The 12,963-nt window shown below is 55.6% G+C and overlaps 2 protein-coding genes across 2 annotated transcripts in view; both read right to left on the bottom strand.

Moving 5' to 3' along the window:
* LCN6 (lipocalin 6) overlaps window positions 1-1,387 on the bottom strand; it is a 13,481-nt gene extending 12,094 nt beyond the window's left edge. Inside the window, exons 1-2 of the mRNA XM_006863802.1 lie at window positions 1,298-1,387; window positions 985-1,124 (exon numbers count right to left, since the gene is read on the bottom strand). Of these exons, the coding sequence (XP_006863864.1) occupies window positions 985-1,124; window positions 1,298-1,387 (230 nt within the window). The remainder of the gene's footprint in view (window positions 1-984; window positions 1,125-1,297) is intronic.
* A 4,527-nt stretch (window positions 1,388-5,914) lies between these two features.
* LOC102829186 lies at window positions 5,915-12,930 on the bottom strand. The gene is made up of 12 exons (XM_006863801.1): window positions 12,832-12,930; window positions 11,969-12,099; window positions 11,270-11,340; window positions 10,874-10,978; window positions 10,712-10,801; window positions 10,611-10,636; window positions 8,244-8,352; window positions 7,948-8,069; window positions 7,654-7,788; window positions 7,416-7,555; window positions 6,778-6,857; window positions 5,915-6,054 (listed from the first exon to the last, which is right to left on the bottom strand). The coding sequence occupies exons 1-12, from the start codon at window positions 12,928-12,930 to the stop codon at window positions 5,915-5,917; spliced, it is 1,248 nt and encodes a 415-aa protein (XP_006863863.1).
* Between the last annotated feature and the right edge of the window lie 33 nt (window positions 12,931-12,963).

Genomic DNA, 12,963 nt, shown 5'->3' with positions numbered 1-12,963 from the left:
AGGAATGTGGGAGGGGACTGGGAGAGGGGAGGCGGAGCCCTGCCATCCAGGAATGTGGGAGGGGACTGGGATGTAGGGGAGGCGGAGTCTGTTTCTTCCTGTTGTTCCGATTACCCAGAAAGCCTGTTCTTGAGAGTCCCTGCAAATTGTGAACCAGTTCCCTCCCCTTCCCCAGGGGGCTACTACCCCAGATCTGTATGAAGAAGCCCCCCGACCCCCGTCAGTGTGTCCTACTGTGAGGCTTGAGAAGTGCTGGAAGCTATGTGCCCGCTATGCGCAACTCCAGCAGGATGACCATGGTGGACAGGTTTCAGTGATGCTTCCAGACTAGGAAGAAAGACCTGGAGACCTACTCCTAAAAACCCTGTGTGTCCCCACAGAGCTGGAGAGGCGTCCCCAGGACTTAACAACAACTGTGCTTGGGGTGGGGGGAGCAAAACAGAGACGCAGGTGAGGAGTGGGGAGGAGAGGAAAGGTCACCCGTGAATTGGGTCCTGAACAAAGGATTGAGGCAGTCTCAGCCCTGGCTCCCTAAACATAGTCTTGTTTGGAAGTAGGGTCTTTGCAGATGCCATTGGGGCTCTGCTAACACAATGGTTAAAGTGCTGCGAACCACCAGGTTGGCAGTTAGAACCTACCAGCCGCTCCGAGGAGGAAAGATTTAACAGTGGGCATCCATGAAGATCACCGCCCTGGAAACCCTAGGAGCAGTTCTAGCTTGTCCTGTGTATGGGGTCACTATGGGTTGGATTCGACTCAATGGCAAGGACTAGGTGTTGTTGAGGTCACACTGCAGGGGTGGGTCCCCATCCCAGCCGACGGGTCTCATAGAAGACAAGGGTCGTAGACATCAAGGCTAACAGCACACCAAGTAACCACAAAAAGGAAGTGGCCCCTCCCCACCACACGCCCCGCCTGCCACCCCCACTTCCACCCTCCCACCATGGTGCGGGTGTGCGGGGGCCACACACACTCTGTGCTCACCCGCTCCGGGAGGCCAGCATCTTCAGCTTGTTCTCGGCAGTCAGGCTTACCACGACCCCTTCAACGCTCCTCAAGACCTTCCCTTGTGCAAAGCCCTTTTCCCGAGAGGCCACAGCCAGCACATACCAGGGCCCAAGAAGCTGGAAGGGGGTATGGGGTAAAAGGGCCTCAAGCCTTGAGGACGGTCTCAGCATCCATGAGCCCGGGCAGCTGACCGCCTGCTCCCCACGCCCGGCCCTTCCATGCAGCCCACAGCACCCAAAAGAGGGGCCCAGCCCCCCAGAACTGACCCACACCAGGAGAAAGCCAGTACCTGCTTGGGGTCCAGCCTTCCCAGCCACACAGTCTGAGCCCTGGGCACCAAGAGCAGAACCAGGAGAGGCACAGGCAGCGCAAACCTCATCCTCGCTGCTGCTCACACGCTGGCACACCTGCCCCACCACCACCCTGGAGCCCACTTTTATGGCTCTACGAGCTACATCGTGGGCGGCCACTAATGGCCTAGCTTCTTACAAGGCCATGAGGTGACCACAGGGGAAGCGTCCGCAGTATTGGTCTCGGGGGCCAGGTGCCCAGTCTGTCCTCAGTGAACAGGTAATGTGCTGATTGACACCAGGTACGCTGGTCCCTGCATCCTTCCATACTGGGGCCTCCAGCCAGATTGTTGGTCCTGGACTTCAGCTGCCCCCTCACGACACGGAGCCTGGAGGTGGGAGGGGCACCTCTGACTGCAGCCCCACCCCAGCCTGCCCACGGGCTGGTCTTGCTGTGCCTGTCCTCTTCCTCCACCTCCATCCTGTCCTGCCCGCATCCGCCACCCTAGTCTAGGTCCTCCCCCTTCTGCTACTACTCGACTGGCCTGGAAAGCTCGCCATCCCACGGGGGGGGGGGGGGGGCAGGGAAGGGGCAAGACTTGTCTCTCAAGGACCTGAGAGTCCTCTTCAGACCTGAGTCTGTTCACCTCCGGTCATCCAAGCCCAGGACTCATGACAACCTAGGAGGCAGAAGGTGGGGCTCAGTCCAGGGGTCCCCAGAAGCCCACATGAGGTAGCTGTCACCTGCACCTTCTGGATTCCTTCCTTCCTTCCTTTTTCTTTCCTTCCTTCTTTCCTTCCTTCCTTCCTTCCTTCCTTCCTTCCTTCCTTCCTTCATCCACCAAGTATTTTAGAGCCATTTCTACACACCACAGCTCTCAGCAAATGAACTCCATCTCGGCACAAATCCTCCCTCTGCGAGTCTATGGCCAGCCTCTCATGGACCCCACCCCTGCTCCCTGAGATCAACGGAGGGACAGATAGATACGCTGCCGTTTTTAAGTTTCATCAAGTCAGCTCCAATTTATAGCGATGGGGTTTGTCCTGTATAGGATTTGCAAGGAGCTGCTGATGAGTTCAAACCACTGGCCTGTGGTTCAAACTGACCTTGCAGTCCAGTGTTTACCCTACAGTTGCACACCAGAACACCATAGATATATAGGTGCATAGACAGACGATTGACAGATACATAGATTGATAGATGACAGACAGAAAGATATGTAGATAGATTATAGATACATAAATATAGATAGATAGATAGATAGATAGATAGATAGATAGATAGATAGAGGGCAGATAAATAGATGCATAGATATTGTTATGTGCCTTTGAGTTGATTACAATTCATAGCGACCCTGTATAGGGTTTCCGAGGATCAGCTGGTGAGTTTGAACTAACAACCTTATGGCTCACAGTCCAGTGCTTATCCACAGTACCACACCAGGAGTCATAGATAGGTACATAGATTGATACATACATAGATAAATAGATACATGGATACATAGATAGATAGATAGATAGATAGATAGATAGATAGATAGATAGACAGATAGATTGTTGTTGTTAGGTGCCATCGAGTTGGTGCCGACTCACAGCGACCTTATGCGCAATAGAACAAAACACTATCCGATCCTGGGCCAACCTCACTATCGTTGCCACGCTTAAGCCCATTGATGCTGCCACTTTGCCAATCCATCTCGCTGGGGTCTTCTTCTTTCTCTCTGACCCTCCACCTTGCTAAACATTATATCCTTCTCCAGCGACTGGTCCCTCCTGACAATATGTCTGGAGTATGAGAGACGAAGTGTGGCCATCTTAGCCTCCAAGGAGCACTCTAGCTGCACTTCTTCCAAAACGGATCTATTGGTTCTTTTGTTAGCCCATGGCACTTTCAATATTCTCCTCCAACACCATAACTCAAAAGCATCAATTCTTCTATGGTCTTCCTTATTTACTTTCACATGCATATGAGGTTATTATACAGATATATAGATAGAGATAGTAGATGGAAGGAAGGGAACACCCCAGCTCTGTCTGCTGAGATACAATGGCACCCCAGTAAAAGGGGGTGCACCCATCATTCAAATCTTCGTATCTCAACTCCATCTTCTAAATAGGAAACAAAGAGTCCATGAAAAATTATTCTAAGATGGAGGTAGGAGAAATATGAGGGAAACTTGGGAAAAAAAATTTGTTCCACAAAGGAAAACAGAGCTCAAAGAATTGTGGGAATAGGACAGAAAGGTGCAGGTACCATCTTGAAGGGGCTTCCACTGGACAAATCTGCATAGGTCTGCCCTTCAAATGAATGGTAGTAATCGATTACAAACCATGAAGAAAATCAAAACCCATGAGTCTGTGGGGATCGGAAGGAAGGAAGGAAGGAAGGAAGGAGGGAAGGAAGGAAAACTCACTGTCACAGGAAAATGCTTATCAACAGGCCTATTACTGGAGAGCAGACCCTGACTCATGGAGAGCCCATGGGCGTGAGAATAGAGTTGTGCCCCTAGGTTTCCAGGGGCTGGTTTTTCAGTAGAAGACCACCAGGCCTTTCTTCGTAGACACCTCTGGGAGAACTTCCCATCAGCAGCAGAGTATGTGGACCATTTGGTTTTATGACTCAACTGTGAATAATCATTAACAGGATTAATTGCGATTGTCACAGTCGTAATTGTAGAAGATGCATAACTAAAAGGCAGAGTACTTCATCTTTCATTTCAGGAGCAGACGGTCCCAGGACCCTCAAGAAGGAAGAGCATGAGTGGAGCGTGAGATCCTACCTAGAAAAGAGACGACAGCAGAGACGGTGGCAGAGGTGGAGGCATGGAGAGACAGAGCAGGTGCGGACTCGAGGCCCCTGGACTGAGCAAGGCTGTGTGCCTGCAGGCAGGAGGCTGGCTGGCAGAATGTGCCTTTTGAACATTTAAATGAATCTATATTTTTTGTTTTGTAAGTGTACATCAAATATTTTTGTCCTGTTCATTTGTGAAATATAAGATATAAATGGGTAACCACAGGGAGGAAAACAAATATTGTTGCAGGGAGGGGATTGTAATAATAATTAAAAAAAAGATTAAAAAATAAAAACTTATGTAAAATAGAGAAAGATGAACCACAAGCCAGGAAAGGCCACGGGTGACCAAGAAAGGTCTCTGGACAGAGATGGGAGCCCTGCCTTCACCCTGGTTTCAGACGCCCAGCCTACAGGGCTGTTGTTACATTGTTGTTAAGTGCCGTGGAGTCAATTTTGACTGTACAGGGTTTCTGAGGCTGTAAATCTTTTGTGGAATTAGAAAGTCTCATCTTTCTCTGGAGGAGCAACTGGTGGGCTTGAACCATCAACCTGTGGTTCACAGTCCTGTGCTTACCCTAGGATCCACTGCACTGTGGCTATGAGTGGGGACATTTCTGCTCTGTCTCAAGCCCCTTGTTTGTGGCACTCACAGAAAACACACCCCTTGTTGCCTGGGACACACCAACACCCCAGCCCTGTCTGTGTGCCCCAAGAAATGCATGCATGTGTCGGTTCAGCAGCTGTTTATTCAGGGTTTGTTGAGGTTTGTTTGGAGATGAGGGCAGGAATTCTGGGGTGTGCAGGGGTGAGGCTGTGGCTGTAGTCACTGCAACACAGGGGAGGGCGGGAGAGCGGGTCACAGGAGCTGAGACAGCCCTTCCACGCGGCCGGTCAGCGGTTTCAGGAGCGCATGGCCACAGCCCACTCCTGCAGCAGTTTCTCTTCTGCCCATCCACTGCCCCCACCCTGGCTCCAGCCCGAGACCCCCGTCTGCAGAAGTCCGGCAGGGGCAGCGGCAGCAGTGGTCTCAAGCTTGGTGGGAAGAGACGTCCCCCAGAGGAGCCTGAAGTGGGGCTCTTGAATCTGATACTTGTTTGCGGGGCAGTCCCCTCAGGAAGGACCAGCTGCTGTGCCCAGCTCCGTGGGGAGAGGGGGGCTGAGCATAGGGACACCAGGTAAAGGGAATAGCCTCTGTCTTCTGGGAGACTGTCAACAGGACCTGGGGGCTTCAACTCTGACACCCCCAGATCTCATCTTGTGGTCAGTTGCTGTGGTCAGAGGCAGAACCCAGAGGGACCATAGGGTGATTCACCCTCAGCAGGTTCCTCTGTTTCTGAGGCCACAGACAGAAAGTTTGGGTGCACTCCCTTGGCACCCCTGGGCCCCAGACTCAGCCCCCCACCATGTGAGATGGACAAAAAGGGAAGAGCCAAGTGCCCCCAGATGCCCAGCAGGCCCCAGATCCAGAATTGAGGGGCCCCAGGTAACAACAACTCACCGAGTTGAGCAAATTCACGCAGGTCACTGTGGAGGAGAGAGGGGGTGAGACAGGAAGGCAGGCCCTCACTAGGGCCCGGGGCGGGCAGGCACTCACGGTCCGTTCGGTCCAGTAAGTACACATCCTCCTTTGAGAACCCATTCGCTGCAGCCACCTCCTGGAACTTCTTTACGACCGTGTCATTCAAATCCAGGGTCCGGCCTGCGTGGGGCAGTGGAGGCTGAGGTAGCCGGGCCATGGCTCCTGCTTGGCCAGAGCTTGGGGATGGACCCAGGCTGCTGCAGCACCCAGGGACCTGTGGGTTCCCTCCAGCCCCTCTGAGGACTAAGGGGACTCCAGGACACGGGCCCTGGGCTTACTGTAGAGTTTCAAGACACTCTGGGTAGCCTCTCCCTTGTGCATCGTCATGTTCATGATGGCGCAGGTCTTGTAGTCCGTGAACAGCACACGGACACTCTTCTTCCCTGAAAGACGTACCATTGCTCAAAGTGTCTCTCCTGAGCATGATTCCACCTCACACACAGCACGTGTGCTCAGAGCCCACACACACACGGGCAAACACATGCACACTCCGCACGCACACATGACAGACATGCATGCACATACAAACATCCAGACAGACACACAAGTACAGCGTACTCACGCACACATCATACTCACACATGTCCAAACACTCATGCACATACATAGCACATATTTCACATGTGCACAAATATAGAGCTGTGCAAACCCATGCACCCACACCTCCAGCACTTGTACACAAACACACACACATGCACACAGCTCACTAAGTACACACACAGACACGGTTACACACAGCACACTACACACAGAAACGGTCATACACAGCATACTAAGTACACACACAGACACGGTTACATGCATGCACACAGCACTTACATGCAAATACACACAGCACATACACACAGAGTGGCCCTCTGGACTTCCTGAAAGCAGTCTCCCCAAGAATGGTGAGCAGGGAACCCCACCATATCTCCTGAATCTCAGAGAGGATGTTGTTGACCCCAGAGACAAAGGCTGGGGACTGGGACTAGGCCCGTGGGGCGGCTGCATGGATCTGAAGAGCTGCAGCCAGGGGCTCTGACCAGGGTCCCGCAGAGTCCCACAGCGTGAGGCAGGGAGGGAGAGGGAGGTCCGGCAGGTGGGTGCAGCCCTGCACCTCTCACCTGACTCTCTGGACACGATGTAGGTCCCCGGGTCGGTCCCCTGCAATGCCTGGTCATGCTCCTTGACACAGTTCCTCTGACTGGAAGACAGCAGATGTCCTACATCCAGGGCCGCCCCGGCCCCTCCTCGCCCACAAGAGAAACTACAGCACCCTGGGAGAGGACAGGGAGCGGGCAGGAGCCACCCCTCCACTTGAGGTGCAGGATGCTTCCCCCTCCAGGGGACCCACAGACAGAATTGGGATGGCCATGTGAGAGAGGAGGGTGCCGGCACATCAGGGGGCTGCCGTCCAAGCTCTGTGATCTAACCACCCCCAGGGAGGCTCGGGGACTTCCACAGCCTCAGGGACTTCCACAGCCTGCTGTCCCCGTGGTCACCTCTCTGTCCAGTGGTCACCTTTCTGTCCAGTGGGCATCTCTCTGTCCAGTCAGTGTCCTAAGCTTAGGGCTGAAGCCCAGGCCCCATTCCTGTCCCTGCTCACAGTTGGCCTTAGGCACTGGCCAGGTGCTGTCTGGAAGTGAGCTACCCCACACCCCTCTTCCCATGAAGCTGAGGACCCCAACCCGGCCAAAGGCTTGGGCAGCTCCTTGGGCAGGGGCTTCCCCGCTGGGCTGTGAGTACGTGGGTCCCCACTCACTGGTCAAAAACAGTGGTCAGCACCAGGGTCTTTCCTTGGGGTTGGACCAGCACAGCCCCCACCCGCTTCACCGTGTTGCCCGTGGGGTCATCGACCTTCAGCTTGGTTGCCATGGCGGACTCATACCAGAGGCCTGAGAACTAGGGGTACAGGGCTAGTGAGGCTGGGGAGGAGCTGGAAGGTCCCTGAAGTGGCCCCCACCTGCGATCTGCCCAGGACCCCCACTGCATCCCCACACCCTCTGCCGATGGAGAAGCACCTTCACAAGGTCAAAATCAGTGCCATTTAGATCCTTGTGTTCAGTGCTCTGGGCGTGGGCCACCAGCACCCCACAGAGCCCCAACAGCACAGCCAGAAGCCTGCCCTCCATGTCCTGAAGCCCCCAGGCTCACACCTGGCCACAGCCCTGGCTTTATATCCTTGGGGTGGGTGCTTGGCCAGGCAGCACTGCCATGCTCCGCTCCATTAAGCAGGCTTGGCAGCACACCACGTCCTGGCTTGGCCACCCCCGGATGGCAGGCTGTGGGCAGACCCTTGGGCATTCATGGGGCATTGTGTCCACCACTCTTGGGACTGGGAAGCCTGGGGGGGTTCTCAGGCCAGTGATGTGGACCTTGAGTCTGCGGGGGAGGGGGTCTGTGCGTGTGAGAAACACTGCAAGGGGACAAGGTAAAGCCAGGAATGAGCAAGGCCTGCAGGACCCCACATCTCAGGAGCCGGTTGGGTCTCTGAAGGACCTTGAGAGAGTGAGCTGGGAGAGGGGCTGTGAGGATGCCCCAGAGGCGCAGCAGCAGGGGTCTCAGACCACCAATGTCACTGCCTACTAACCACGGCCCGCCCCTGCTCCGGGCACCAGCACAGAGCCCCACCAGGCACCAAGGGGGCAGCAGAAGGGAAGGGAGAAAGGGACATGCTCAGCCCCCAGGGCCCAGGGCAGCTAGGGGAGGGGGGGGAGGGCCAGGGCCAGGCAGTGGGGTAAGAACGAGGAAGGAAGTTACGTGAGTGGAGAGTATCATGTGCCAGTCCTTCCTGCCCCGCTGACGTCCTCAGTCCTTTGAAGAAGCCATAATGGCCCTCCAGGGCACTCAGGGGAGGAAACTGAAGTGGGTTCAGTGAACCATCTCGGTAATCACAGGCACAGAGCCAAGCCTCCCACCCAGCTCTCTGTCCACAATGTGTCCCCTGAGCAGGGATGGTGACCCCCAGCACTCTGATCTTGGAAAGAGCTAGGCTCAGGTAAGCTGCAGTATACAGGTAGATAATGATCCAAGGGAGTAGGGGGAAGGGAGAGACATAGAGGGAAAGGCAGGGGGAAGGAGGGAGAGAGAAATGCAGGTAGACAGAGAAACAGACAGAAGGGATTGAGATAAGAAAGCGATAGATGATAGAATATATAAGAGATGGATAGACGGGTATTCAGAGGTGGGAGGGTGGATGGATGGACAGACATGGGGATGGGTGGATGAGTGGACAGATGGACAAATTGGTGGGTGGGTGGGTGGATGGATGGATGGATGGATACATGAATGAACATGTGGGTGGGTGAATGAGCGGACAGGTGAATAAGCAGACAAGTGGGTGGACGGGTGGATAGATAGACAGACAGACAGGTGGGTGGATGGGTAGACAGGTGGTAGATGGGTAGACAGGTGGTAGACAGGTGGAGAGCGAAAGCAGGCTCCCACATGGGAAACGTAAGGTACTGCTGAGGCCATAGCACCCAGGGGGAGAGAGCACGGGGCAGACTGTGACCAGGACTCAGGGACTCCTTCCTAAGAGCAGGGGCAGCAAGGGTCTCACTGGAGGCGGACTGTGGTGGGCAGCCTGTTCTGTGTCTGCCCTGCTCCCCACCCAGTACAGATGGTCTCTGGGTGGGAAAAGGGTCACCCACTCTCAGACCCCAGGCCTGCCTAAGCAGGGTTACAGAGTCCATGGCATCCCCGGTGCTCTCACCAAGCTGACCTTACCACACACACCACACACACACAATAACATATCTAAGTACTGACCATTTGTTGGTGAGCACCATGGAGTTGGTTCCAACCCATAGCGACCCTGAACAGCGTTTCCGAGGCTGTAAATCTTTATGGGAGCAGAAAGCCTCATCTTTCTCCTGTGGAGCAGCTGGTAGTTTCGAACTGATGACCTTGCGGTTCGCAGCCCGATTTGTAACCACTACGCTACCAGAGCTCCTTAAGTCCTGACCATAGAACAGGTGATGGCCCTTCCTTGTCAAAGGGGCCCTTGCAGACATAATAAAAGTAACCACTTCAGGCAGGGTCACCCGGGATTAGTGTCAACTGTTGTCAAGCGGATCCTGACTCACATGGACTTGCATGCACAGAGAACGGCTCTGCAGGTTGTGAGTTTTCGGAAACAGATCACCAGCCCTTTCTTCCAAGGTGCCCACCTTTAGACTTGTAGTTGACACTTTGCACCACACTGGTGTGGGTGGGCCCTAATGACAGTGTCCTTACAGGAGACAGACAAAAGGAGACAGCAGGTAACGATGGAGGCGGAGGTTGGAGAGATGCAGCCGCAAGCCATGGAACATTGGAACCACCAAAGCTGGAATCGACAGGCAGGACCCTATCCTAGAAGCCCTATTTGTGGTCCTTTGCTTAATGGGGAGGAGGGCATAGACACACTGTGCTATCGAAGTGAATCTCAAGAGGTCCCGGCTGGGGGCCCCTCACTTGCCCACCAGGAAGACCAACAAGGCATGGTGTTTGGCAGCAGTGGTTTATTCGGAGCTCAGCAGACCCTCTGTTGGTGCACGCAGCCCTCGCCAGGGGGAGTCCAGGGGGAATCCAGTGGGCAGGATTCTGGGGGTGACACTCCCCTAGATCAGCTCCTGCAGCAGGAAAGGGGCTCAGGCCTAGGGCGACCCTGTGAGGCGGGGTTAGGCGCACGCTCCGGGGTGGGTGCTTGCAAACCCTGAACACATTTCACTGTCTACAGCATGCGGTCACAGAGCCACCACCCAGGGCCGTGTTGGGTCCACGCACTGTCATGAGCAGGGTCCCAGGATGCCCACCTCCGAGTCTGTGGGGCCACCCCTCTTCCTGTCTCATCTCCGAGTCTCACCAAACCAGGAAGCAGACACGCCCCTAGTTTCACCTGTCTGTAGGTTTGTCCCATGTAGCAGAAGGGGCAAAGGGCCCCTCCCACCCCAGGGCCAGGCCCCACACTCACCTCCTTCAGGAGCTGGGCACAGTTCCCTGCAGGGCGAGGGTGGGAGAAGTGTGAGGGTGACCAGGACAGCCTCACTCCCACCCTGAGACCCCAGAGCCTACCTTTACGGGCCGCCAGGTACAGCCCAGTGTCTGCCGTCAGCTCTCGGAACTTCCAGAAACCGGGTTCATTGATGTCCTCAAGGCTGCGGCCTGTGGACAGAGGCAGCTGGGTCTGTGGGCGGCGGAGAGCAGGCTGGGGTGCCCCTGCCCCCGTCAGCTTACTGAAGTACTTGAGCACCCCGAAGTCGCGGCCCCTCCAGTGCAGGGACAGCCTCAGAATAGCATAGTGTTCATAATCCGTGTCGAGAACGTGGAGCTCCCGGCGGCCTGGACCACACCCCAAGGGGACGCCAACCTCAAGGCCAGCCTGCAGAGACCGACCCCACCCTCACCACCCGAGCCCAGGCCCCTCCTGATGCCCAGGCTGAGGGGGACCTCAGGTTCCAAGCATAGCCCAGCACAGTTGCGACACCCAGGGGTGGCTGTCTGCCGTGGGTGGAGGCAGAGCTTGAACTGCTCCACACACACCCATGAGGTTCTGGAGTCTGGGGCTCAGGTGGCCCTTGAAGGGTGACCAGTGTGTGGATGGGTGGCGAGAGGAGGGTCTGGAGTTCTTACCAGGAAAAACAAATTTCCCTGAAACGTCCATTTCTGAGCCCACGACTTTCTCGGTCTCGCAGTTTCCGGAGCTGAAAGGCAGCAAGCATGCATTAGGAGAGGAGGTCTTGGGAAAGGACACTGGCCACACCCTGGGGAGAACCAGGGTGGGAGGGGGTGAGATGCAGAGCCGGCCCACTCCCCACCTGTCCACCAGGGGGCTCGTGGTCTTCAGGGAACCACTGCCCCCAGCCCAACTTCCTGGCTTATAGAATGTTGTTAAGTGCCACGGAGTTGATTCCAACTCACAGTGACCCTGTATAGAGCTGCTGCTGAGTTTGAACCACCCACCCTTTGGACCAGTGCTTATCCTACAGTACCACACCAGGAATCCAGAATGATGGGGTGCTTATGTTCCTTTTATTGAAAGAAAAGATCATTTCAGATTTTTTTCTGGCAGAACTAGGAGTCAGAAGTTTGGCTTTCCTGATGAGTCTGGCTTCGCAGCAAGCATAGGGAGGGCTGGTCCTCTTCACTGGTTTACAAAACCTGAGTGTGGACATTATCCATCCATCCCCCTGGAAATAGGTCATGGCCCATCACCCCCCACAGTGAGGCGAAGACACCACAAGAAGGTGGCAGCTGGACACCTACACACACCTGCCCGTGCCTGGACACTGGTCCCAAACACAGTTCCCTCATAGGCTCCTGGCCCCTTACTTGTTGTACACGACCTTCACGGTCAGGTTGGAGCCGTTGGAGGTCAGGAACAAGCCTTCCAGTCGCTTCGGGGTGTTGAGAGCCAGGTTGTAGTCTGAGGCCACACCTACTTCCCGCCAGAAGCCTGCTATCTAGAGGTGAGGGGAGCAGCCGCCAGAGACCCCGCTTGGCAGGCACTTGCTGCACTTTGCAAGGTGACAGGGGCCACGAAGCAGCAAGAGGGTCTGTCGCCCTCTCAGTAGGACAGACGGTGTAGCCCCTCCCCACCCAACTCCATCCTCACCCAGAGGTGGGGACATCGGGGTCTCCTTGGGGTCAGGATGAAGGGAAGGATGAAGTGAGCCGGAAGGGGTGTTACCACAGCCTGTCCCCAGCAGGCTCCACTCTGCCCAGCCCTGGGGACAGCCCCATGGGGAACTTCTGTCTAGAACGTTTGGGAGTGGGTCAGTTGGAGTTGATAAGAACTGTGACACCGTATCCTCTCTGGGCTTCCATGCCCGGCCCAGCTGAGAGCCCGGACTTACGAAGCGCCCACAGGAAAAGTCAGTGGAATGGAAGCCCCAGGTGCCCCAGCTCCCAAGCTCCCCCCACACCCTGGGAGCCTCTGCTAGTCCCCACAGTACACTAGGGTGGGGAGAGGGGGCATAGGACGAAGCCCATCCAACTCAGGGGCTTCCTGGACCCTGGACACCCAGAGGACCACCCAGCCTGCCACCCGTGACCTTCAGTGCGGCTAAGCCCCTGCCCTCCTGGGGTTCCTGTTCACACCCTACAGGGAGGCTCAGTACCCCCAGGACTTTAGCCAGCTGCCTTCATCCAGACAGGGAAGGAACTGGACACCCCAGCCGAGAGGGAAAGGCTACCTTCTCTCTGTCCAGGTCTAGCTGTAGAAGCAGCCCCACTTGCATCTGGAGCCCCAGAACCACAGCGCCCAGGACGGTGGTCAGCAGCCTGGCACCCATCTCCCTACACATCCTCCGAGCAGTGTGGGTCCA

The sequence above is a fragment of the Chrysochloris asiatica genome, unplaced genomic scaffold (assembly GCF_000296735.1).
Source record: "Chrysochloris asiatica unplaced genomic scaffold, ChrAsi1.0 scaffold00056, whole genome shotgun sequence".
NCBI lineage: Eukaryota > Metazoa > Chordata > Mammalia > Afrosoricida > Chrysochloridae > Chrysochloris > Chrysochloris asiatica.
Note: the sequence above shows the minus strand (reverse complement) of the source record. Positions and strands in the feature narration are given on the sequence as shown.